The 25,387-nt window shown below is 36.3% G+C and overlaps 2 protein-coding genes and 1 long non-coding RNA gene across 29 annotated transcripts in view; 1 reads left to right on the top strand and 2 right to left on the bottom strand.

The window, feature by feature from the left end:
- Positions 1-570: 570 nt before the first annotated feature.
- LOC125270578 lies at positions 571-4,838 on the bottom strand. Its single transcript, XR_007185387.1, has 4 exons — positions 4,674-4,838; positions 3,617-3,633; positions 2,774-3,468; positions 571-2,332 (listed from the first exon to the last, which is right to left on the bottom strand). It is a non-coding gene; the product is annotated as an uncharacterized LOC125270578 (long non-coding RNA).
- Positions 4,678-10,333, top strand: myl1 (myosin, light chain 1, alkali; skeletal, fast). The gene is made up of 6 exons (XM_048194318.1): positions 4,678-4,882; positions 6,277-6,304; positions 8,096-8,239; positions 8,417-8,590; positions 9,618-9,695; positions 9,840-10,333. Exons 1-6 carry the CDS (start codon positions 4,754-4,756, stop codon positions 9,866-9,868), a joined length of 582 nt encoding a protein of 193 aa, XP_048050275.1. The 5' UTR covers positions 4,678-4,753; the 3' UTR covers positions 9,869-10,333.
- Positions 10,334-14,379: 4,046 nt separating this feature from the next.
- map2 (microtubule-associated protein 2) overlaps positions 14,380-25,387 on the bottom strand; it is a 137,255-nt gene continuing 126,247 nt past the window's right edge. For 20 of the 27 annotated variants that reach the window (XM_048194287.1, XM_048194292.1, XM_048194298.1 and 17 more), the window contains 5 exons: positions 20,854-20,946; positions 18,108-18,125; positions 17,420-17,501; positions 16,361-16,473; positions 14,380-16,264 (listed from right to left, as the gene is read on the bottom strand). In XM_048194287.1, coding sequence (XP_048050244.1) covers positions 16,049-16,264; positions 16,361-16,473; positions 17,420-17,501; positions 18,108-18,125; positions 20,854-20,946 — 522 coding nt within the window. In that variant the 3' untranslated portion in view covers positions 14,380-16,048. The remainder of the gene's footprint in view (positions 16,265-16,360; positions 16,474-17,419; positions 17,502-18,107; positions 18,126-20,853; positions 20,947-25,387) is intronic. The other 7 variants (XM_048194291.1, XM_048194293.1, XM_048194302.1 and 4 more) reach the window with 3 other exon arrangements.

Below are 25,387 nucleotides of genomic sequence, written 5' to 3'. Positions count from 1 at the left end.
CTGATTCTCCTGCAATGTGATCCCTGTGTCTACATGAGAAATTGAATGGAGAGAACATCCCTGTCTTAACATAGCCTGCAATACTTCTGTGCTCCTTTTCTATTCTAAGAGCCTGCTGGCATAATAAGACGGAAAATTGTTAGCCTAAGTGATTAGGGGGTATGGGGTGTTTCAGAAATGCATAGCTTTCTATTACAGCTCAGCACTGGATCCTCACACTACACAAATACGGCTAGTTTCTTCTTCTGGAGCCCATCCATTTTGGCTGGGATCCCATTTGCTGTTTTCAAAGATCCCTAGCCATATACAAAGGTCTGAAAATAACCAAGGCCATGTTGGTCTTAATGCTCATTAGTCGTGTCTTTCTTCTATAGATGACATCAGAATAAAACGAATAACCATTTTTCAACATAAAACAACAAATTTAATAAAGCATGTAAAGTTAAAGCAGATTACATAAAGCCATTTTGGAAGTTTCGAAGTTTCAGAAACTTGAGCAAACATTTTTATTTTAAATTATTTTTTATATTTATGTGTGAGCCCTGACATTGTAATAGATGTTTTTTTTTCTTTTCGTCCTGAGGTGTTTATCCACATCTCAGCATATCTAAAGCAGCACTAGAACATTCTAGCAGCCTCTAGTATATGCAAATGATTACTTGGTATTTTATTCCATCTCAGCACTTGAACCAGAAGTGGTGGGCGGGCCTCTCTGATGACGTGTGTTGGTGACTTCAGCAATTCCAAGGAACTATAATAGGTATTCTTTTACAGAGAGGGGCTGCCATTCAGATGGCTTGGAGACCCTCAGTGGGAGTTGCAGCCGCTTTTCAAGGCTGTGTGCTGCTTTGTTTAGCTTTACCCTTTATAATCTGTCTGAGACGGCTTTAAGGGATAGGCAGATGACGCTGAATCAAACCCCTTAAGGAGCTGTGGACCCCCCTCAGAGAGATCCCAAGAAAACTTCGCACCTCTTCAGGAAGGGCTATAAATAAGGCCCATCTGTCCAGGGGCTAAGTTACAATCCCATTCCTTATGGAATTAGTAAGGAGTCCAGGAGGGTGAGCGGCACTGTTAGTTATGGGGACTCACATCAGAACCATTGAGGTCCGAACTATGCAGAATCTGTGACCTCTATGAGTCAGAATGCTTCTGTTGCTCTGCCTTAAGGTTATCTGAAAATAACACCAGTCACTTCCTGCTCTATTCTTAAGACAGCAGCACCATGTTTCATTCACTCTGTGCAGTTTGTCCTTCAGTATCTCTTGAACTCTTGAATCATATACTGAGGTAAATACATTATTCACATGGGACAATATACATTATTCACATTTATCCACAAATGCATACTTGTATCTGTCGGTAGTGTCTAAATCATATTTGTGAAGGACAAAAGTGTTTTTCGGTGGAAAACTCAACTTTAAAGTTGTAAGAGGAATTTATGATGGAGTTACATTTAATTTTGTGTCACTTTGAGTCACATTCAATGTGAGTTTCAATGTTCAATCTAGTTTCAATGTTGTTAGCTGATTCCGTAAGCCATTATTTTCATTATTCAGTCAAATATTCAGACAGAATAAAAAAATAAAATAAAATAAAAACATGCAAAGAGAGACACAAATACAAGATAACATACATTAAGAAGTATTTCTATGGGATCAATGTGTAGTTGTGTTTATTTTTTGCAGATGGTTGTGGGTATATACAATATGATCATCCCATATCTGTGTCTCTTAATGTTATAAGACACCCATGACTAATGCCTCAAGTAGTTTTTTAATATTTTTAGATATAGTATAAATCAGTTTGACTTTATGTGTCTCTCTAGTCACCGATCCAATTATCAAAATTTTATTTATAGGCTAAGAATAAAAATTAGTCCACATATAAAAGTGCATACATATAAAAATCTTCAAACCACAAACAAATAATGTTATGTCAATGGATGTTATTTCTTGGGTGGAAAATGTGTGCTATCGAAGAAAAACATCATCATTTCCTTGGCTACACATGGTGAAGTGTTTCACCATGAGACCTTTTCACCTTTCCTCGGAGTGTCTGTCCCCTTCCTCACGGTTGGCACGCCCTCCCTGTTGCGCTCTCGAAAAGATACTAAATTAATCCAGAGATGTGTGTCACCTCGGCATGACACCCTGCAGGCTTTTACTGTATGATGATAGGCATAAGCTTGCTTACCTCATTAGTATAGCTTGTGTAGTTTGAGGAGAGTCAGATGAGGATATTTTCATTTCTGAGTTTGAGTAGCATGTTTATGAGGCAGGAGTTTTATATTGAGGCTTCACTGGTGTTTTGAAAGCTCAGTCTCAGGTTGCTGTGGAAAACAGGATATTCTTGTGCAGATCACATGATACACTAAAAACATATGATTGAATGACGTAAAACGAGTCACAGGTGTTTATTGGTTTACACTCTGTTGTTTCATCTTAACATGATTCACTTCATGTTTTAACTCAAAGAATGACTTTTTAAGCATTCTTAAAGAGATAGTTTAGTCCAGTGAAAAATTCTGTCATCATTTACTCGTGTAGTTCCAAACCTGTATGAGTTTCTTGTGAAACACAACTGGAGATATTCTGAAGAATGTTGGTAACCATGATGGTAAGTAAATGATGACAGTTTTTTTTTATTTCTGGGTGGACTATCCCTTTAAGCACCTTTATTTAGTACCAAATACATTAAAAAAATCACATTTTTAGTCAAAAATGAGGAATCAAAGCCAAACAACTCTGGTTCCACCAAATCTGACACATACCTGTACTAGAGAAGTTATCTTGGGATATGTTCCATCAAACTTGATGACTCCTCCCCATCCCCAACAACCTACCAAATAACCAAGCATGCTAAAAGTGAGATAGCTGCTAAAATCATTAAGAGTTGAGGGGGGTTGTTGGTTCTGGTGGGCAGGTGGATGGAATGGGAGGGGGCAGGTTCTTGGAGAAGGTGCTTCTAGATGGCAGGGGTGAGCCCTGATGACAGCTGGGGAGCTACAACTGAAGGGGGTCAAAGAAAGCAGGGGGGTTGATACGGGTGAATGAATATCTTGAGTCTCTACGTTAATGGCCTTCCTCTGGGGGTGGGGAAATGGCCAGCAAGACATATTTAGATGGGAGAGAGAGGGAAAATCTCATCTGTGCGCTTTGTGAGGTAACGGGCATCAGCAGCTGAGGTTTCCTTAAGACTTCTAAACAACTCCCTTTCCCAAGAGTCCAGGCTGAGATGAACAAAGACTGTTTAGTCACTCATTGTCAATATCAGCTTTCATTCACTTCACAGTTTAATTTCTCTCTGCCTCTCATCATTTCTCATACTGTCTGCACTTTGCTCACACACACGATGACAGACACTGACGAATTTGGATGCTGGTAGAGTTCCACTCTTTGACAAACGTCCACTCAGATGACCCATAACTGAGAAAACCCCTGGGCTTCTAGCATATAGAGGATCAGTCTGAAACACAATTTGTGTATAGGCTAGTGCATACAATTTTTTTTTTAACATTTCCATTTATTTATTTATTGTTACCTTTTATTTAATTTTAAAATAATTTAAATATAATCAGACACCAGGACACACCCATACAGTAAATTTACCTTACCTGGTACAACTTTGAACCTGCAGAGAAGAATAGAACAAAAAAGTTCCACAATAGAATAGAACAATGTCAAAGAATATGGTTATGTGAGAATTATGTAGTGAGCAACTGAGAAAAGTTAAATAAACAAAACTTAAATGTTCTATATCTTATTATTGTTATTATTAAATCTCTCTTTTTTAACTTCAACAAAGTAGCCAACTTACATTCACTCTCATCAAAATTTTAGATCATTTATGTTAGTTGAGAATTGATGCTTAGCACCTTTTTTTTGTGTGTTTTTTTTTGTCATGTCACTTTCACTGAAGTGACACATACCAGCAGACTTTCATTTATTTTGAAGAAAGTGGTCACATTCTAGCCACCTGTCCTAGTATTTTTAGCCATCAGCTGGTGACATCCCCCATTCTTTGAAACATTATTGTGAGGATGTAAGCATGATGTTGCCATTATTAATCAAGGTGTAGACCAAGTAGCTATTAAGCTACACTACAAAAAGTTTTGTTTCTGTATATATTTGTAACACTTAAATGTGATAATAATATGATATATGTATTTTTTTAATATGTGAAGATACTAATGATGAAATTATTTGTTGTTTTGTCAATAAACTTTCGCGCGACTGCTGGCGTGTCTCGCTGGCGGTATGGTTAACATCCTCAGGCGACCGCGATTTTTTTTTTTTACACTTTCTAGTGTCATATTTACATACCTCCATAGGTAACGTACACTACTACAGTGTTTGTGAAAGCAGGCAGTAAACTTGGAACACTCCTTAAATAGCCCAAGTACCCTATCTCATAAAAGTTTCTAAGGAAACGGCGGTCACGGTACTGGTAGGCAAGAGCCCTTCTAATTTCTCAAGAAAATTCGCGGGTTGTTGTCTCCCCCTGAAGTTGAAATGAGATTTACGACCCTTTGCAGTCACCGCGCTTCGCCCCCTTCTCCATTTGGGGCGCGCGAGCCCTCCCCTCTGTGGCCAACGACCCAATCCGCTTGTGCATCAGTCTGACATCAACTCTGAAGTAAAGTATACGCGTATATAAACATCTATACTTACCTTGAAAATGCTGAGTATCCTCCAAGCTGTGGTCCACTCCCTGTGTTGACTTCCTTCCCGGCGGACAAATAGACTAAAAAATGGCACCTAAGAAGGACGCTAAGAAGCCCGAGCCCCCCAAGAAGGCAGAGCCCGCGCCTGCCCCCGCTCCCGCGCCCGCACCTGAGGCCGCACCTAAACCCGCCGCAGTAGATCTGTCCGGTGTGAAGGTAACGACCATTCCTGTGATAACAAACAGACTGATTTTCAGTAAAAAGTTCACTGCATTGTTCAGACTTTAAAGTGATATTTGAAGTGATAGCTGCATTGAAGTATGCAGTTTGTTATAGCATGTTTTTTTGTTTTTTTTTTACAAATCAGACATTTTTAAATGAAATGCTGATTGGCCAATACATATTTTCCACCCACAGAATAATGTTCTGTTTTTATTTATTTACATGCATTTGCTTTTAATGAAGCAAGAAGTCCATAATATGTTTATAGCCTCCAGTGTCGTTTTGCTTATTTATGAAAATGCCTGCATGAAGGTTGCATATTTTACGTAACTACACCGTCATGAAAGTTTGATCCATATATTTGAATATACATTACCTACTAATCTGTTAATGCATATTAAACTGTATGCTAATGGCTTTAGTCATCATAAGCAGTCGCCTAATTTTGCTCTGCTGCCTGATGATCACTGGAAATATGCATTTTTGGTGGATTCAGCACCACGGATAGTTCCTGTTAAGTTGTTTTTTCCTGCATAACCACAATCAAACGTCACACCCCTTTTTTGATTGGCCCAGATAGCCAAATGTAGAGAAGGTTCACATGGCCAAACATGGAGCTCCTTAATGTTCTGTAAGCAGCTGAGTGACTAAATTAAGCATGCCAAGATCTTGGGCTCTCACTCTTCGGTTTTCTATTAAAGCAACTGTTTGTGAATGACTCACCTGTCATAACGGTGTTAGAGATGTGATGGATTTGCTCAGGTCTTAAAAATCATTCCACATCTTCAGGCCATGCACATAGTGTCCCTGTTGCATTGCTGATTATTCTTTTACAAATGTGTTTTGCTTCAACCATTACTCTGACTGCCCTGATATTTACCATTCATGCTATATCATCTTATTTTCCTTTGATATTCCGACTCATTCATATGATTATAATGATATTATACAATAAAAATATAAAATTAAAACAGATCAAATTTAACCTAAATGAAAGTCTATTATTGTGTTTAAAACTGATTTAAACTAACTGGTTTGTTTCATAATGCACATATACAGAACACAGATCTGTACTTCTGTCCTTGATGCCATTTAGTCAATACATTAAGTATGCAAATATTCTGGAATGGAATACAATAAAATGTACCTCTAATTTCCTCATATTGGTTATATAAGAAAATGTCTGCATTAAGGTTGGGTAAGACTTTATAATAGCTTTAATAATACATTTTTTTTACATAACTACACAATGTGATGTAAAAGGATTCAAATGCAGCTGTCATGAAAGTTTGATCCATATATGTGAATGTACATAGCCTACTGATCTGCATATTATGTTTGTTAATGTCTTATGGCATAGAGTAAAATGTACCTCTGTTTTCCTGCAGCTCGATTTCAGCCAGGACCAGATGGAAGGTGAGATTTTTTTTATTTATTTTTTATAGATTTCATGACCATTGGAGTGTGGTGCTTAAAAGAATGACAAATATAATAGGGAAAAATCCTGCAGAAGGATAATTAGATATCAAATATCCTATTTCAGTTAAACTAATTATAATCTGCCTTTAGGCAGGAATTTAATTGCACCAGCAATATTAATTCCAAATCTTAGAACATTTAAAATGGATTCAAGTAAGCGACTTATGTCAAATTCCCAAAGTGTTCTGGGATTTACTTCTATTGTGCCATAAAGGTCAAGCAATTTAATGCAACTTCACAGTTAATTTGCACCATTGTCCAGTGCTGCGTTTTACGTGGAAGAATGTGGCCGTTGCTCAGTGTGGGGCAGCTTTCAGCAGCCTGGGTGTGAGTTACACTGCAGTCAGCATTCTGGCCTCACATGGTATACTGCCTTTATATGGAGGGAGTTATATTCTTGGGAGAGCATATCAATTCCAAGTCAACTCTTTGAATGTCTCCCCCTGCTCCTGTCACGTCGTTGGTGGCAGCTGGCTTTGTGCGGAAATCACATGAAGCTATTAATCTTTTAGCAGATCATATTCCAGTGAGCCAATAGCCATAGAAATACTGAGCACTGATTATTACTCAGTCTGCTCATCTTTAGTTTAAATTAGCAGATTTTAATGAGAAACCCACAAATGTAAAGGTTGTGATTATTAAAAAGAGAACCTGATGTTTTGTGAACACCTGTTTGTTTGTAAGATCCAAATAAAATGCATCATTTTGATGATCATCCTCATTGTAGATGCCTACAATTGCAAAACACAACTGTACATTTTGATAAAAAAAAAAAAAAATGGTTATAAGCAAAACTTATAGTCTCTTAGACTATAATCCGACCCATGGCAGACAACTTTGTCTTAATATGCACAGATTTAGAGAAAAATTAGTGTGAAAACTGATATCAAATCAATCAAAAAGCCATTTCTCTCACTTCCAGTGTCGAAGTTAATGAGTTTTGCTTTTGTTAGGGCAGAATAGTGAAAGAGTCTTATTAAAAATAGGCAAAAGTTACATAAAGTTTAATCAACAGACATTTACCCCTGGTTTCACAGACAAGGCTTAAGCCTAGTCCAAGACTAAAATGTATGTTTGAGATCACTGAAATCAACATATACTGACATATCTTAAAATATGTCAGAGCCATTGTTTTGTCTCAAGATGCACACCAGTAATGTGCTTTTTATAAGGTATGTTTATAAAAGCTACTTAAATACCCTAATTGAACTAAGGCGTAATCCTGGCTTGTTTGTGAAACCAACAGTGCCTCATTAAAACTGCATAAATAAAAGTTTTTCCTGTCCCATATTTCACACATATTTCCTGTGCATGTATAAGATGAACATTAGGTGAATAATTTGATAACAAAGCACAATTAACAGACAAAGTGCAACTATTTGCGCTAAAACATATGTTTATGATTACAATAATAAATTAAAATATGATTAACTAATACTAGTTTGCAATATCACACAGCATAACGGGCAGCTAAAATAACTGGAAGTGGCTGACACTGGAAGCACAGTCAAGTTAAAAATTGTCCATGACTGTTAATGTTAAAAATAAGGTGGATAGCACAGCATTACAGCATAATTGCCTCAACCAATGGTGTGAGTTGTAGGCGGGACCATCTGTTTGATCAACCAATGGCAGACAGGGGTGTCTTCAGGAAACCTGTTTGAAACTAGTGTGTGCAGAAATGACACACTTCACCTTTAACTAGAATAATCTCTTTACAAATTCCAGATTACAGGGAGGCCTTCGGACTTTTCGACAGAGTTGGTGACAACAAAGTAGCCTACAACCAGATTGCAGATATCATGCGTGCACTTGGACAGAACCCAACCAACAAAGAGGTTTCAAAGATCCTGGGCAACCCCACCGCTGATGGTAAGTGGATTTTTTTTCTCACTTTTTTCCTTTTAATTAGCTTTCACCCTGACATATTTCAGATGCCTGTTTGTTTAACTGTAATTGGCAGAAGGTTGGTGTCATGACAGGTGCTTGCAGTGCTTTATGTTTCACTACTTCTGCCCCCTATGACCCCTCCACTCACCCTGTTTACAGACATGGCAAACAAGAGGGTCGACTTTGAGGGTTTCCTGCCCATGCTGCAGTTTGTGATCAACAGCCCAAACAAGGCAACATACGATGACTACGTTGAGGGTCTGCGTGTATTCGATAAGGAGGGCAACGGAACAGTAATGGGTGCTGAGCTGCGTATCGTCTTGTCAACATTGGGTAAGTGGACAAAATGAACAAGATGATGGGATTACAACTGCAAGTCCATATTCACATCAATAATGAAAGTTGATTCTTTTGAAACAACAAATGCAATGACCTGCTCCATCATTTTGAGTCTTTTTTTTATTTTTACCTAGAAACATTGAATGAACTGAATGTAAAATCAAAGTCTCTGCTTTCTAATCATATATATATATATATATATATATATATATATATATATATATATATATATATAAGCAATGACTATTGTTTTGTTCTTCGATTAAAAACAATAGTCATTAAGGGGTAAAAAGAAATATGATTTCAGTTTACATCTTAAGTTTTATATATAATTAAATCATTTTAAGTCATCCTGTTGCCACCTTGGTGGTCTGCTGAGGCCCCCTAGTTGATATATCTCATATTATTATGTTTCTACTAATCAAACCTGTTGTCAAGATATACTGTAATTGAAATGGTGTCTGTCATAAAAACATTTTGGGAAAATTGCTTCTAAAGAATTCCAACAATTTTTAGACAGAATTAGATGTATTAAAACATAGCCTACATTAAGTTATTAAAAGATAAGATAAAAAATAAAGCATCTACAATATATAAATTCATATATTAATAATATATTTACTATGCATTTCCTTTACTATGCATTAATATATTTAATATGCATTTCCCTAAACTTATTATTTTAGCTAACTAATGTGCAATGAACTTGAACTGATTTTTTCTAAGGTAAACGTTGTGTGGGGGGGAACGTTGTGTAGAAAGAGGAAAAAGATAATCGACCGTTTGAACTGAGACAGCTGCGGTGATCTGTCACAACACATTAAAGAGCATCAAATAGACATTTATTGAGTTCTGTAATAAAATTGACTTATCAAAATATCATATAGTAAAATACAGCTCATTGCTATTTTAGACTGAAAACATAGCCTGCATTTAAGTTTAAATGCATTTTAATGACGAGCATCTGTCTTTCAGCCTGTTTAATGACTTGACCAACCTTTTCTCCTCACTTTCTCTGCAGGTGAGAAAATGACTGAAGCTGAGATCGATGCTCTTATGCAAGGCCAGGAGGATGAAAATGGCTGTGTGAACTATGAGGGTCAGTTCAGATCCTTTCATTGTTTCATTGCACATTAATCACAGTAAAAATTCAATAATGACTGGCTGATTTATAGAGATAATCCTTGTTTGTTGTCCTGTAATTCTAACATGGACATTTTTTCAATCTCTATATTCTGAACAGCTTTCGTCAAACACATCATGTCTGTGTAAGAAGTTGTGAGGAAGCTGAAGCATTTCTCCAGATTCCATGATGTCAGGACATCCTCACAATGTTTCCAGAAACCAACTCAGAAACGGATAAAAGGGACACGGGATGTTAGTCATAAACAATTATTTTGTTATTTGTGTTTCCTATTTTTTCCACTTGAATCCTATTTGTTTTGCTTGGAATCCATTCATATTTTTTCCAGCTAATTTTCTTGGTGATGTTCGTGTCGGGACAAGCCTCTCCATAGCGGAACGATTGTGAGGGGTGGGGTGTGTGTGTGGGGGGCTTCATGATTACACAAAAATATAAACCACCCCCTTGACCCCTCACTGTCTGGATCGCAAAGTCAAAGGTGCTAAATATACTGCCATAAATGAACTGGCTGCAAAACTTCCTTCCCCCTTTCCCCAGAGTCTTAATTTATTTTTCGCCTCTGTCAATTCTCATAATAAACTTTTCACAAATTATTAGCCTTGTTGTGATTAATGTTCTCATATTCAGAGCACAAGGCAGTAAGGCAAGTGATAGGTAAGTGGAACACCAGGTAAACATGACTGATTATAGCAGTAGTAAACTTTAGCTTAATATTTGGGTATTTAAAGTCAACATGAAACTGTATTCACAACCTATTTTACTTCCATAATTTGTTTTAATTCAGAGTGAAAGATGATATTCAACAAGAAAAACGGGTCGATTTTATCCATCTGGAATGGAAAAATAGGACGGTAGTTCTCAATAAGAGTATCAAGAAAGTACAAACCCGATTCCAAAAAAGTTGGGACACTGTACAAATTGTGAATAAAAACAGAATGCAATGATGTGGAAGTTTCAAATTTCAATATTTTATTCAGAATACAACATAGATGACATATCAAATGTTTAAACTGAGAAAATGTATCATTTTAAGGGAATCATGGCATCAACACATCTCAAAAAAGTTGGGACAAGGCCATGTTTACCACTGTGTGGCATCCCCTCTTCTTTTTATAACAGTCTGCAAACATCTGGGGACTGAGGAGACAAGTTGCTCAAGTTTAGGAATAGGAATGTTGTCCCATTCTTGTCTAATACAGGCTTCTAGTTGCTCAACTGTCTTAAGTCTTCTTTGTCGCATCTTCCTCTTTATGATGCGCCAAATGTTTTCTATGGGTGAAAGATCTGGACTGCAGGCTGGCCATTTCAGTACCCGGATCCTTCTTCTACGCAGCCTTGATGTTGTAATTGATGCAGTATGTGGTCTGGCATTGTCATTTTGGAAAATGCAAGGTCTTCCCTGAAAGAGACGACGTCTGGATGGGAGCATATGTTGTTCTAGAACTTGGATATACCTTTCAGCATTGATGGTGCCTTTCCAGATGTGTAAGCTGCCCATGCCACACGCACTCATGCAACCCCATACCATCAGAGATGCAGGCTTCTGAACTGAGCGCTGATAACAATTTGGGTTGTCCTTGTCCTCTTTAGTCCGGATGACATGGCGTCCCAGTTTTCCAAGAAGAACTTCAAATTTTGATTCGTCTGACCACAGAACAGTTTTCCACTTTGCCACAGTCCATTTTAAATGAGCCTTGGCCCAGAGAAAACACCTGCGCTTCTGGATCATGTTTAGATATGGCTTCTTTTTTGACCTATAGAGTTTTAGACGGCAACGGCGAATGGCATGGTGGATTGTGTTCACCGACAATGATTTTTGGAAGTATTCCTGAGCCCATGTTGTGATTTCCATTACAGTAGCATTCCTGTATGTGATGCAGTGCCGTCTAAGGGCCCGAAGATCACGGTCATCCAGTATGATTTTCCGGCCTTGACCCTTAGGCATAGAGATTGTTCCAGATTCTCTGAATCTCTGGATGATATTATGCACTGTAGATGATGATAACTTCAAACTCTTAGCAATTTTTCTCTGAGAAACTCCTTTCTGATATTGCTCCACTATTTTTCGCCGCAGCATTGGGGGAATTGGTGATCCTCTGCCCATCTTGACTTCTGAGAGACACTGCCACTCTGAGAGGCTCTTTTTATACCCAATCATGTTGCCAATTGACCTAATAAGTTGCAAATTGGTCCTCCAGCTGTTCCTTATATGTACATTTAACTTTTCCGGCCTCTTATTTCTACCTGTCCCAACTTTTTTGGAATGTGTAGCTCTCATGAAATCCAAAAAGAGCCAATATTTGGCATGACATTTCAAAATGTCTCACTTTCAACATTTGATATGTTATCTATATTCTATTGTGAATAAAATATAAGTTTATGAGATTTGTAAATTATTGCATTCCTTTTTTATTCACAATTTGTACAGTGTCCCAACTTTTTTGGAATCGGGTTTGTGAATGGGGTGACATCATGTTGACTTTAAGTTAACATTAAGATAACCTTAGAATAACTGGCGAATAAATATCCAGTGAAAGACTAGACGGAGCCTAGACTGTTTTTATTCATAGATTAAGGTACAATGTCTGGTAAAATTCAAAGACAACTGGGAATTAAACTTTGTGACCTGTGTCTGAAAATTAAATGTGTCAACCATCAACCGTTTATAAATCTGTTTTCAACAAATGAGAAGCTTTTGGTTTCCCTGCGGGATTCTGCTAAAATAAAAGCTTTAGTTTAACACTAATGAAAGCAAAGAAATTAAGAGAGCTATAAATATTGGTAAGGTAATTTCGCTGTTCTTCTCTAAAATTATTGTTATTAGATTTTTTTTGTTTTATTTTACAGTACAATGGTATTATTATTGCAGTAACATATTTCCTTATTGATTTAATAAGTATAATTTAAAATAAAAAAAAATATATGTTCATGTTTCATGTTTCATGTTGACTAGATAATAATAATAATAATATTCAATATATTCATATTGAATTGGTTCCATAAAAGCAAGTGTGAACGACCTGAGACAACTGAAGTGGAGAGATTTTTTTAACGGTAACTATATTTAACTGTTGAAAAAATATATATTTTGGGTGAGTTTTTAAATATTGACTGTAATTTGACCAGACATACTAAGAAAAAATATCTGTAAACATTGAGTTCAAAATACTGTATAAATTTTGATTGAACAAGACACATTTAAAGCTGCAGTAAAATGCCAATTAAAGTGTTAGTTCACCCAAAAATGAAATTTCTGTCATTACACTTATGTCGTTTCAAACACGTAAGACATTATAGATATAGATGTAAGATGTTCTTGATGAAATCTGAGAGGTTTTTTTTTATCCCCCATATACAGCAATTTAGCTGACGCAGGAGCCGGCCAATAATGAGTCGGCATTCTGACGTAGAACCTGGAAGTGCTGCAACGTAAACAGCATAGGAGAATGACAAAGAAGAGAAGATATTGTTGAATAAAGTCATTATTTTTGTTTTTGCACACAAAAAGTAGTTGCTTCGTAAAATTAAGGTTGAACCACTGGGACTATTGTTCACGTGGACTATTATTTCATCAAAAATATCTTAATTTGTCTTCCAAAGATGAACAAAGGTCTTACGGGTGTGGAACGACATGAGGGCGAGTAATTAATGACAGAAATTTTTGAAAAAAATGAAAATAACGTCATTTATTACTTACCCTCATGTCGTTCTACACCTGTAAGACCTTCGTTCATCTTCGGAACACAAATTAAGATATTTTTGATTAAATCCGATGGCTCAGTGAGGCCTGCATAGACAGCAATGGTACTTCCTCTCACAAGATCCATAAACAATCTAAAAACATATTTAAATCAGTTCATGTGAGATCAGTGGTTCTACCTTAATATTATAAAGCAACGAGAATATTTTTTGTGCGCCAAAAAAAAACAAAATAAGGACTTTTTAACAATATGGCTGATTTCAAAACACTGCTTCGGAGCGTTATGAATCTTTTGAGTCAAATCAGTGATTCGGATCGTGTATCAAACCGCCAAACAGCTGAAATCACGTGACTTTGGAGCTCTGAACCACTGATTTTAATTTCGAAATCGGCCATCACTAGATATTGTTAAAAAGTAATTATTTTGTTATTTTTGGTGCACAAAAAGTATTCTCGTCGCTTTATAATATTAAGGTAGAACCACTGTACTCACATGAACTGATTTAAATATGTTTTTAGTACCTTTATGGATCTTGAGAGAGGAAATACCATTGCTGTCTATGCAGGCCTCGCAGAGCCATCAGATTTTATCAAATATATGTTAATTTGTGTTCCGAAGATGAACGAAGGTCTTAGGGGTGGAGAACGATATGTGGCTGAGTAATAAATGACATTATTTTCATTTTTGGGTGAATTAACCCTTTAGGTTTACAGTGAGACTGATGAACGATAGAGTTATAATGCAATGGTATACCTTACTTTATAACCCCACATGTAGAATTTTGTCCTGGACCCTTGAATTCAAACAATAGATTTCCATGTACCCTTTGTAAAATCACTATAACGTACAGCCTCTCATCACTTATTGCTTTTTTTAAACCTTAGGCAATAATACCACAGTCATTTCACAAAGTCAGAAAAAAACAGATCACACAAACGTTTTGTTCATTTTCTGTATTTTTTTATTGTCATAACTGTTAAGGGCATTTATAATCCGTATCATACCAACAGGAGAAAAACTGCGTACATCTATGTGACCTTTTAAATACATTTACAGCAGCAGAGGGAATCAAGGAAAGGGTGGGTAAAGCTCAGGGGGGCCGAGAAAACACAGAAGCCTACGAATGACAGCTGATCTAGAGGAAAAGGGGCAGGGGAGAACCACAAATGACGAGAAAAAATATACTGGTGTACTGTGTTCAAACAAATGCAAGCGGAGTATCCTTTTTAAAGTTTTGATTTGTGTTTTTTCTTTTTCCACATCCTAAGAAAGAAAACTAAGCATCCAAGCAGGAATCAGCAGACGAACACAGGGCCTAAATCACAGACAGAGTCCCTATGTTTAAGAATAAAATGAGGGCCGCAGAACCACCCATATCTTGCTCAGATGGGTCCGTCCCCTTCTCGACTCTGTAAGATGGCGGTATGTGGCTGACACGTCAAGACAGCAGATTGAGCAGATCTTACACGATTCACGTATAACCGGAGCCCTCGACTGTATTTGCGTAATGTAATACTGTAATATACTTGTTTGTGTAGAGGTGCGATCACATTTAGTGTTGCTCAGCAAAATTTCGCAGGCGAAATTTCAATAGGATTCTGCGTGTTGGGGAGTTTCGCATGAGGGCGAAAAAGTTCCCCAAGCAGATTTTGCTCGAGTTGTAGCTGGTCACAGCGAATTCACCGTGCTGACGGTGACTTCTGAAAGAAATCTGAAAGTGACTTCTTCAATATCGCTAATGTGACCACATCATAAGTTAAAGCACAAATCTGCTTAAACTGTGTACTGACAAAGATCCACGGAAGCAACGGTTTCGTAACGGCAGCGAAGGCAGGGGTGCGGTCATCTGAAACAATGTACAAACTAAACATCGTCGCTAGTATCTACAAAACATGATGTGTTCATTTTATTCAATGTTTCAGCAAATAACTTACTAAAATCCCTTGAAATAGAAAATAGCCTCTTTTGTGTACTAGAATACATGCTCGTCATACTATCTAGTTTTTTTTTTGTTTGTTTTTTTAAATGCAATTGTACAGGAATAAGTTATTGAAGGAGTAATTGTTTCTTTTTTTCAATTGAGCATGAGATGTCGAGACAAAGAGCTGGTATATTTATAAATATATTCCCTTATAGTGTATATCGTGTTTGATCGTACGTGACTCGCAGTTGAGATGTTTTAGAGTCCATGCACTGAATGGGCAAAATAACACGTGCAGCATGGGATCGTCGCGCCACATTCCCGTGTATAAAAATTCTTTTCGACCGACTTTTACGCAACACGCCTGACACTGACCCTAAACCAGCAGTTGAGGCCACTATCTGTACACAATCATAAAAAGTCACATGTAACATGGGTAATAAAAAGCACTGATACCTCTCTAGCTCTAACAAGTTGTTATTCATTAAAACTGACCAAAAACAAACAAACAAACAAACAAACAAAACAAAAAAACAGATAAAATGCTTTTTTTTTTTTCTTCCAGATGGGAAGTGAAATCTGATGTCTTCCATAAATACCAGAGGGAGGAAGGGTCAAACCGTGACACCACTGAAGGGGACTATTGTAGATTGAGTGGAGGGAAGTTGAACGGAGATATTTCGGATTCACAAGCCTTGTTTGGCCAGGGCGGCGGTCACATCGTCGGCCAGCGTGGCCAGCTGCGGCGACTCCAGCATGTTGATGCTTCCGGACGAGGACATGTGGCTGTGCCGGTGAGGGGAGGTACCGCCTGACAGCCCGAGCGCCTCGATCACAATCTCTGCCCCGTGATCCACGCGTGCTTTGGCTGTGTCGCGGAACAACAGCTTATGGCTTTCAATCTTAGAAAACAGGAAACAGGAAGTTGGTGATTGTCACTTAGCTCATCCTCATGTGTGATGTGGGATTGATTAAAACAGTTGCATTTGTGCATTCACCTGTACATGGCCTCCTCCAGGCGTATGGTGGGCATTGTCCAGTGAGCCTACCTTTGCATGGGCTTTTTCTCTGAAGTCCAGCTTCACACTCTCAATGCGCACATGACCACCTCCTGAGACAGACAGAGTCATAAAAATATGTAAGATAATTAATTTCACAATTCTCTGTTGGTGCAATCTTAATAGAACAGTTCATTTTCACATTCACACAACTAAAAAAACAAAAAAAAAACAGGAATTTTTAGAGTCTAAAAAATTATTGTTCAAAAGTTTTGGGGTGGTAAGTTTTTTTTTTTTTTTTATGTTATGTTATGCTTATTTTTAAGTCTCTTATGCTCACCAAAGCTGCATGCATTTATTTGATTAAAAATACAGTAAAAACTGAACATTATTCCAATTTAAAAAATGTGTTTTCTATTTTTATATATTTTTTAATGTAATTTATTCCTATAATGGCAAAGCAGAATTTTCAGCATCATTACTCCAGTCTTCAGTGTCACATGATCCTTCAAAAATCATTTAATATGCTGATTTGGTGGTCAAGAAACATTTCTTATTATTATCAATCTTCAAAACAGGAAAACAGTTGTGCTGCTTAATATTTTTGTGGTTTCTTTAATGAATGGAAAAAGAACTGCATTTATTTCAAATTTTTCGTAACATTATAAACATCTTTAATGTCACTTTTGATCAATTTTATGTATTAAAAAAAACACTGACCCCAAACTTTTCAACAGCTTTTCATATAAAATATGAACATAAAATCTCTGTTCTTTAAAATACAGATGTGATCACTGTGAACTGTTCTTTATTGGAAAGAGTTTGCAAGATTCTCATAGCATAAAATGTTGCCTTTTGTATAAAAGAATAATTTGAAATGGCAAAATCCTTTTAAATGTGTTTGGCAAAGGAGGAGATTAAAATATGACCACAAGATGGCGCTGTTACATCATCCAATAGCCTAGCTCAGGCGTTGCATGCTTTAAACCCAATCTGTATCATGACAGTGCAAATTTCCAATCTGTGGCTAAAATTGAGAGAATTCAATAGCGTGCTCACCTGGCCTGTGGCGGATGTTGTCCAATGATCCACACTTGGAGGTCACATGACTAAGATCAATCTTCTTAGACTGAATGTGAACCTGTAAGAAACACCAGATGTTGAGTACAAAAAAAGTAAAACACAAATAGGATAATAAAGGCAAGGATTCACCCCAGTTCTTCACGTATGAATCTGCAACGTTAAAAAAAGGCTTTGCCTAAAAAATAGCAATAATTGATGAGTTCAACTATCTTCACAAACTAAACGCATGTTAGCTGAGCTGCAAATCAAGAAGAACTGATCAATATGCTGAAGATGTCACAACATTAAGAGATCCAACAACTGCAATGAATATCACAAATACACCATCAGATCACTGATTCAGATGTTGGGGTATGAATATTGGGGTGGGTAGATTCTGGTGTTCGGGTGTACTGAATCATCAAATACTTAAAAGGAGATTTAGATTTAGACCTTGTGTCCTATACAAATGTAGCTAGTTCAGAGTAGTATGTCAGAACACATAGTACAGAATACATATGCTCATTTCTGCATTAATGTTCCAGAAAGTTAAGAAATAGTCCAACCTTAACTAAACAGACAGCATAAGTAATATTTTGTGGGAATCAAACCCATGACCTTAGCTTTGCTAGTGCCATGCTCTACACAATGTGGTCATTACAGCTGTGTTGTAATAGTCACTCACAATGACTGACCGCTGCTGCTGCAAGGGGCAGAAAAAGCAAATCTGATTGAAGTACAGACATGACTCAGCACATATCAGCTCTGACATTTAGAAAACACTGGTCAAGATATTTCAGTAGGCACAATCAGAAAGAACAGAGAAACCAAAACCTAGTGAGCAGACTATGTGGGCAGCTTTTTTAGGCACAATTATGCTGCCTTTAAGATAATTTCTTTTGATCAAACTGTGAGGCAGCATTACATTTGTCCTTTGCAGCGAAAGCAATGCCATAAATGTACTGCAACAAGCTTAGTAAAAAATTCAGGATGGCAGACTAAGTGAGAGAAATGTCAATTATTTTAATAAATCATTCAATATTTAAAATTATTACTAAAAATACTCAAATATTATTACAAAAATATTCATTTAGTATTTTGCACAATATTTCTGTGTGTTGGGTATTCATAGCCTATTATTTATCAAATATTTAGCGTAGCAAAAGTTAACAGCAGACTACTGAAATCAATGAGACAAGTTTACTGTGCACTTCATATGAAGACCACTTTTTACACTACCTTTCAAACATTTGTGGTCAGTAAGATTTTTAAAAAAAATTTTAAACCATGTTGGCTTGACAAACATGGAACATGTTTCTGTGTAAATCATGCTAGAAACATGCTGAAACAAGCAGGCAACATGTTAAATCATGTTAGCAACATGCTAAAACACGCTAGTAATGTCAAATCACGTGAGCAACGTTAAAACATGCTAACAACACATTAAGTGTTAAATCATGTTAACATGTTAGCAACGTGCTAACAACATGCTAAATCATGTTAGCAACATATTAGAAAGCATGCTAATCATGCTAACAACATGATTTCAACATATTAAATCATGCTAGCAATATGTTAAAACATGCTAGCAATGTCAAATCACGTGAGCAACGTTAAAACATGCTAACAACACATTAAGTGTTAAATCATGTTAACATGTTAGCAACGTGCTAACAACATGATAAATCATGTTAGCAACATATTAGAAAGCATGCTAATCATGCTAACAACATGATTTCAACATATTAAATCATGCTAGCAATATGTTAAAACATGCTAGCAACATGTTAAATCATGTTAAAACATAACAATACTAATCATGCTAACATGAAAAAAATGGTAACATCATGTTAAAACATTCTAGCAGCATGCAAAATCATTTTAGAAACATGCTAACAACATGGTAATAATGTTAGTGACATGTTAAAACATGCTAGCAATGTGTTAAATCATGATAGAAGTATGCTAGCAACCTGATAATCATGCTAGCAACATGTTAAATAATGCTAGCAGCATGCTAATTCATAGCAACATGAATGCAACATGCTAAATAATGCTAACAACATGTTAAAACATGCTAACAATGTGGTAAATCATGCTAGCAACATTTCATTTTATTTTATTCAACACTTTTTTCAACCTTCAAACATCAAGCTTTTCAAAGTTATTTTAAACTTTCAGACCTGGCTTTGTCAAGCCAACATCAAAGTTTGTCATCAAACTTTACTCATCTATTTATTACTTTGATCAATTTAATGGATCCTTCCTGAATAAAAGTAAAACATTTATAATATTTCAGAATATTTCTGTTCCAAATAAATGCTGCTCTTTTGAACTTTTTATTAATGAAAGAATCCTGATAAAAAAAAGTATCACAGTGTCCACAAAAATATTAAGCAGCACAACTGTTTTCAACATTAATAATAAGAAATATTTCTTGAGCACAAAATCAGCATATTATCTTGGTGCACAAGGAATATTTCTCATGTGACACTGAAGACGGCTGCTGAAAATACAGCTTTGCCATCACAAAAATATATTACATTTAAAAATGTATTAAAATAGAAAAGTTATTTTAAGTTGTAACAACATTTGACAATATTATCATTTTTACTGTATTTTTAATCAAATAAATGTAGACTAGGTGAACATTAGAGACATCTTTAAAAAAAAATTAAATAATCTTAAAGAGTCCAAACTTAAAATGTACTGTATATAACACACTAAGCCACTGCCTTTGTGGAGCATTCGAAATAAGTCACTTATGAGGTTCCATTTCAGTTAGGATGCTGCCTATGTAGGCAGCAGACAGCAAGGCGACTCACTAGGTTTTGGAACAGAACCTAAAAAGTAAGTATAATAGAAGAAATCTTGAAATCTAAAAAAGAGAAGAATGAAAAGGTTGACAGCAACTACTCCATGATACAGACTGTTGATCAAAACTGTTTCAGGGTGAAAATAACCATATAAATTACTGGACCACCATTTTTCTCAAACAGTGAAATTAAAGGATGATAAATTGACTTATTTTGATATGACTTCCATACAGTAGACACGCAAGTGTTGATGGGTCAACATCAAACACCTGCATTACAGATTACAAATATATACATATAGGGTGTATATATTTTCACAAGATGAACAACAAGAAGGGACTTCAGTTTTGCATTTCAGCCCACGTGTGAAAATATATCTGATGTATGTGTGCATACAAGGTTGTCTGCGTCTGATGTTTGATTCTGCCAGCATCCAGTGCAGCAGAACTGAATCCAGAACAAAAGTTGGAATTCTAGGAGCCTCAGATCCAAAAGGAAAGCAAAATGTTCAGATTTAATCTAAATGGACAGAGTAAACGGTCAAAAACCGTGGAGGTCTGTTGGCTTTGGTAGAGAAGGAGAGAGAGACATAGGGAGAGATGGAGCAGTACATACATTGCCTCCACGGGGCGAATGCTTCAGATTATCCTTGGATCCGCACTTTGACTGTACGTGACTGAAGTCCAGCTTCTTGTTTAAAATTTGAATCTAGAAAAATACAAAGATATGTGGCTCTTTTAATGAAGATGGAAACACACACACATACTGTACATGCACACGCACATACAGACACCTGGTAGCCGTGCATTGATGAGACAGATCAGTAAAAGAACCCATAAAGATGAACTTGACCCATCTTGATGTGCTCACAGCACCTGCAGCCAAGAATCAACTGGGCAATAACCACCAGTCATTAAAAGTGAAGCATTGACAAAGCAACAAAGTTGAGCAGAGGTCAACTTTATGAAAATGCGCAGCAAGTAACACAACGTGGCTAGTGGACAGCAATCCCCGTCTACAAGCAACCATCAGTGCAGAAACGTGTTGATTTAATCACTGTCAGCGTAAACGCCCCTTAAGGGTTAAACTGCAACTCTACTCATTGTTGACACTGTTTCCAACGGACACTTATTTTATGCTAATTAATGCTGAGTCACTCCATTAAGTGAAGCCATCACACTGAAGGGCTGAATAAATGAACATGGAAGTAGTTCCAGATAAACAGATAAAGAAATTTAATTAGCTGTAACATGTAAAAACTCTCGCTCTCATGCTAACGCCTGCAAATGTCAGCTTCACTTCCTGTCGGGGTCTTGATTAGCAAAATTTTCAAGAATCCCCAAGAGATCGCCCTATTAAACGTGGATTTTGTGAGTCACTGCAGGACTTACTAACTGGTGATAAAATAGTATAATAATACAAATTAGTATAATAATAGTATTTTTCCCACTTTACATTTTACCATAATACTGTGTGTACATTCATGACCAGTCAGAAGATAAAATAATAATAAAAATTAAAATAAAAAAACTGATCATTTTAAACAAGATAATAATATAACATAAATATATCACAATATGTAATTATTTAAATATGTAATATATTATATAATTTTATAAATTTGTAATATATATATATATATATATATATAATGTATTTTCATTATAACAAAAAATAACATCTGTAAAATTTTACAAATATAAATATTCTTACTGAGTTAGAACTCTACTCTTATTAAAATTATGATAACCACAGGTAAAACCACACATGGCACCTCACTACCATGGTCAAAAGTAACAATATGGTTTCTATGTTATCTAGAATGACTTTATGGTGGTTAATCTATCAACACATACCAATGCACAAAAAGTTTTTCCCTATATTTCATTACTCCTTTAATATTTAATACATGTCTACATTAATAATATTAATATTAAATTCTATATGAATATCCCACATTTTTGCCACAATACACATGTTTACAGTTAGTGTGGTTACTACAGTAAATCCATGATAAATAAATGAGGCCAAGGTAATAAATGGTCCGTGTGGCGCTGTTTTGTTCCACTTTTGGCACGTTTAAAGGGGGCCTATAATGCCCCTTTTACAAGATGTAATATAAGTCTCTGGTGTCCCCAGAATGTGTCTGTGAAGTTTCAGCTCAAAATACCCCACAGAGCATTTATTATAACTTGTCTAATTTGCCCCTATTTGGGTGTGAGCTTTCCAGAAGAGGACCGAGCTTTAAACAGCTCACGCTTCGGTTGCTCAACAACAACTGAATCAGTGTTTCTCATAATCAACATAAATGGCAGCGCTTATCAGTTATCAAATTTCGTTTCACGGCTTACTGCTACACCTGGCCTAAAAAATAGTACTGTCACCTTGTGTTGACTTTGTGAAACTGCATTATTTATGAATTGTGCGTGGCAGGCCACATATAATGTATTTTAATAGACAAGCTGCGGGATGTTTTATAATTCATCCCCGGGCCGTAATTGGCCCGTGGGCCGGACTTTGGACACCCCTGAGTAGGCTACAGTATCGGTTTCACACATCATCTGATGCAAAATCCATTTAGTTGTTATTGCAGTGGAACAGAGACTTCAACAGTGCACTCACCACCAAGCTGTTGTAGTAGCATGTTTTTAACTGGCCTCAGCTGTTTTCTAAGACAGTGTTAATTTATTAGGGAATAGGGATTTGGACCTGGCTGGTTCATAAAGCAGGTCAAAGTGAACAACTGTAGTCAAAGTTACTGAAATCTTTTGAACACACACTCTTACACACATACTGAAATACTGCAAACCTGAATGACGTGCACAAAATACCGATGCAGAGGGACTGATGGAGAACAATGCACAGATGATGACCCTTCAGGAAAAGAGACAGCTGCACTGGAGCCAGAGCGAGAGTCTGTGTTTGGTCTCGAGAGATACACGAGTCAGGAAAGTTCTAAACTTTACATACACTCTTCCATCTACGACACAGTCAAATGTGGTAAGGTCAACTCTGAGTGATGAAAAGTGCCATGAAACACACACACACGCAGAGAGAGAGAGAGAGAGAGAGAGAGAGAACGAGTAGTCACATTTTTGCTCAATGCTTTGAGATGATTTGAGATCGTTTTACATAAAAACATACTGCAACTTTCAGAACTCAAAACTTTCACCAAAGTTCAGGGCATTTATTGAAACTAAGCTGCAAAAATGGTTTGTTTTGAACTTAAATTTCAGTGATAAAATTTTCAAAGAAGTCTTAAAGGTACGGCAGCACAAAAGCAAACTTCACTATCATTATACTGTAGATGGACTTCATACAGGGGAATGTTTTTTAAAAATGAGATGAAATGATCTTGTTACTCTTCAGGGGTTGGTTGCATAAACCACTTAGACTAGTCTTAAAAGTTAAGACACTAATGTTTTTCTTGAAGAGTGGTCCTAATTTTTTAAAGTCTGTTACATAAAAATGTAGATTGGTGTAATTTGAATTGGAAAAATAACATTGATTACCCCTTGGTTAACTGCAAGTTGGTCAAACTAGTTCTTAAGACACAGTTTTAATATAGTGACTAAGTTTATGCAACTGGCCTCACTAACTGGTAACAAAATAGCATAATAATAATAATAGTAACATTTTCTTTCTTTACATTTTAACATAATACTGTGTGTATATTAATGACCATTTGAAAAAATATATTATTTTTCTTTGAGGACCATAAAACTTTATATGAGAGAAAAAAAACAGCAAAAATAAGACCTAAGATTTAAGAAATGAGGAATGATACAATCTGTAAATTTATCAAAATCATATATACTGTATAAAATATCATCATTAATTACATTAAAAATAAAATATTTAATATTGTCTGTTTTGATGGGGGGGAAAAACTGACTTTGTGGGGAAAAATCAAAATCATTCTGAAAATTAAATTAATTTATAAAGTAAACATTAATTATATTTGTAAAGTAAAAACAATTTAGATTTGAACAGATCACTCTAGAGCTGATGTAGTATTAACCCAATGAAATGTTCTGACATTATTAAACATGCACATGCTTTCTGAGTTTTCCAGTTTCCGGGTTTTCAGACTGTTCCTGTCTGCTTCAGTGGCCCTCAGTAGACATATTATGTCATTAAGGCACAGACAGTCACAGCACTCTTACCCAGTCTCACCCTTGGGCAAACACAGACTGGCAGTGGCTGCCACATGCCTGCTCACTCAACCTTGAGAGATTGTGGCTCATGTCACTGTCTCTTAGACCTGTTCTGTGAGTGACTATGCTGGGGAGACACCCGCTGTCATCTAGGGGTGAGGGTGCATTTGGGCCCAGACAGATTCAGGCCGTGGCATAGGTTATACAACACGCCCTCCTTAGGGTGTCCTGAGTGCCCTAAAATGAACTCCAATGCCATTTTCAAGTTCACTAGATGATTCATCACTATAAAGTCTACTGGACTCACAAAGACTAGATAGTGACAAACTTAGAAAGTGATGATGATTTAATTGCTAATTTTCAGTGTTAACTTTTTTTGATACTGTACCTTTAACTTTTGAAGACAATATGAAATCCAATCTTATAAACTATATTTAATAAACATCATTGTTAAAAAAAAATCTAAATCTGTTTTGATGGAAAAGCAACTCTGCTAACATTATAAATGGACTTCATTGGGAGAAAAGATTTTAAAATGAGATAAAAATCATACAACCTCAACAGGAATGTTATCAAAATAATTCTTAAAATTAATGTAACAACCACTTTTCCCAATCCAATCATTTCCCGATCAAGCCCCAAACATTTTTCCTCATTTAATATTGTCAAATTTAATAATTTAATATGGAGTTTTGTCAAAGTTTTCATTTCAAAAGTATAAGAAAAACAGATCTTTACTTTTAGATTTTGTTTCACACACCATTTTTCTCAAGAATTGAAATCTTACACATTGTCTCTAAGGCATATAAGGCAAACTCAATAGACAAACTCAATTACTCCAATGTCCTTCCTTACAGTTTATCACTGCAGTCTCCCTAACCTCACAATCTCCCACTCCTCTGGCTGACGAGATTCTTTTCTCTGCACTGCTGCACTCTGCCACAAGCCAGACATAAACATGTCACTCCAGCACACAGCCTACACCCTGCTCA

Source organism: Megalobrama amblycephala, linkage group LG6, assembly GCF_018812025.1.
Source record: "Megalobrama amblycephala isolate DHTTF-2021 linkage group LG6, ASM1881202v1, whole genome shotgun sequence".
Lineage (NCBI taxonomy): Eukaryota > Metazoa > Chordata > Actinopteri > Cypriniformes > Xenocyprididae > Megalobrama > Megalobrama amblycephala.
The sequence above is the reverse complement of the archived record's forward strand: the minus strand, read 5'-3'. Positions and strand labels throughout refer to the sequence as shown.

Excerpts from the sequence above, each read along its gene's own strand:
- myl1 (XM_048194318.1), top strand. The coding sequence starts at position 4,754 with ATGGCACCTAAGAAGGACGCTAAGAAGCCCGAGCCCCCCAAGAAGGCA. Across the intron at positions 6,305-8,095 it reads CAGCCAGGACCAGATGGAAG|ATTACAGGGAGGCCTTCGGA; the intron begins GTGAGATTTTTT and ends TACAAATTCCAG. Across the intron at positions 8,240-8,416 it reads GGGCAACCCCACCGCTGATG|ACATGGCAAACAAGAGGGTC; the intron begins GTAAGTGGATTT and ends CCCTGTTTACAG.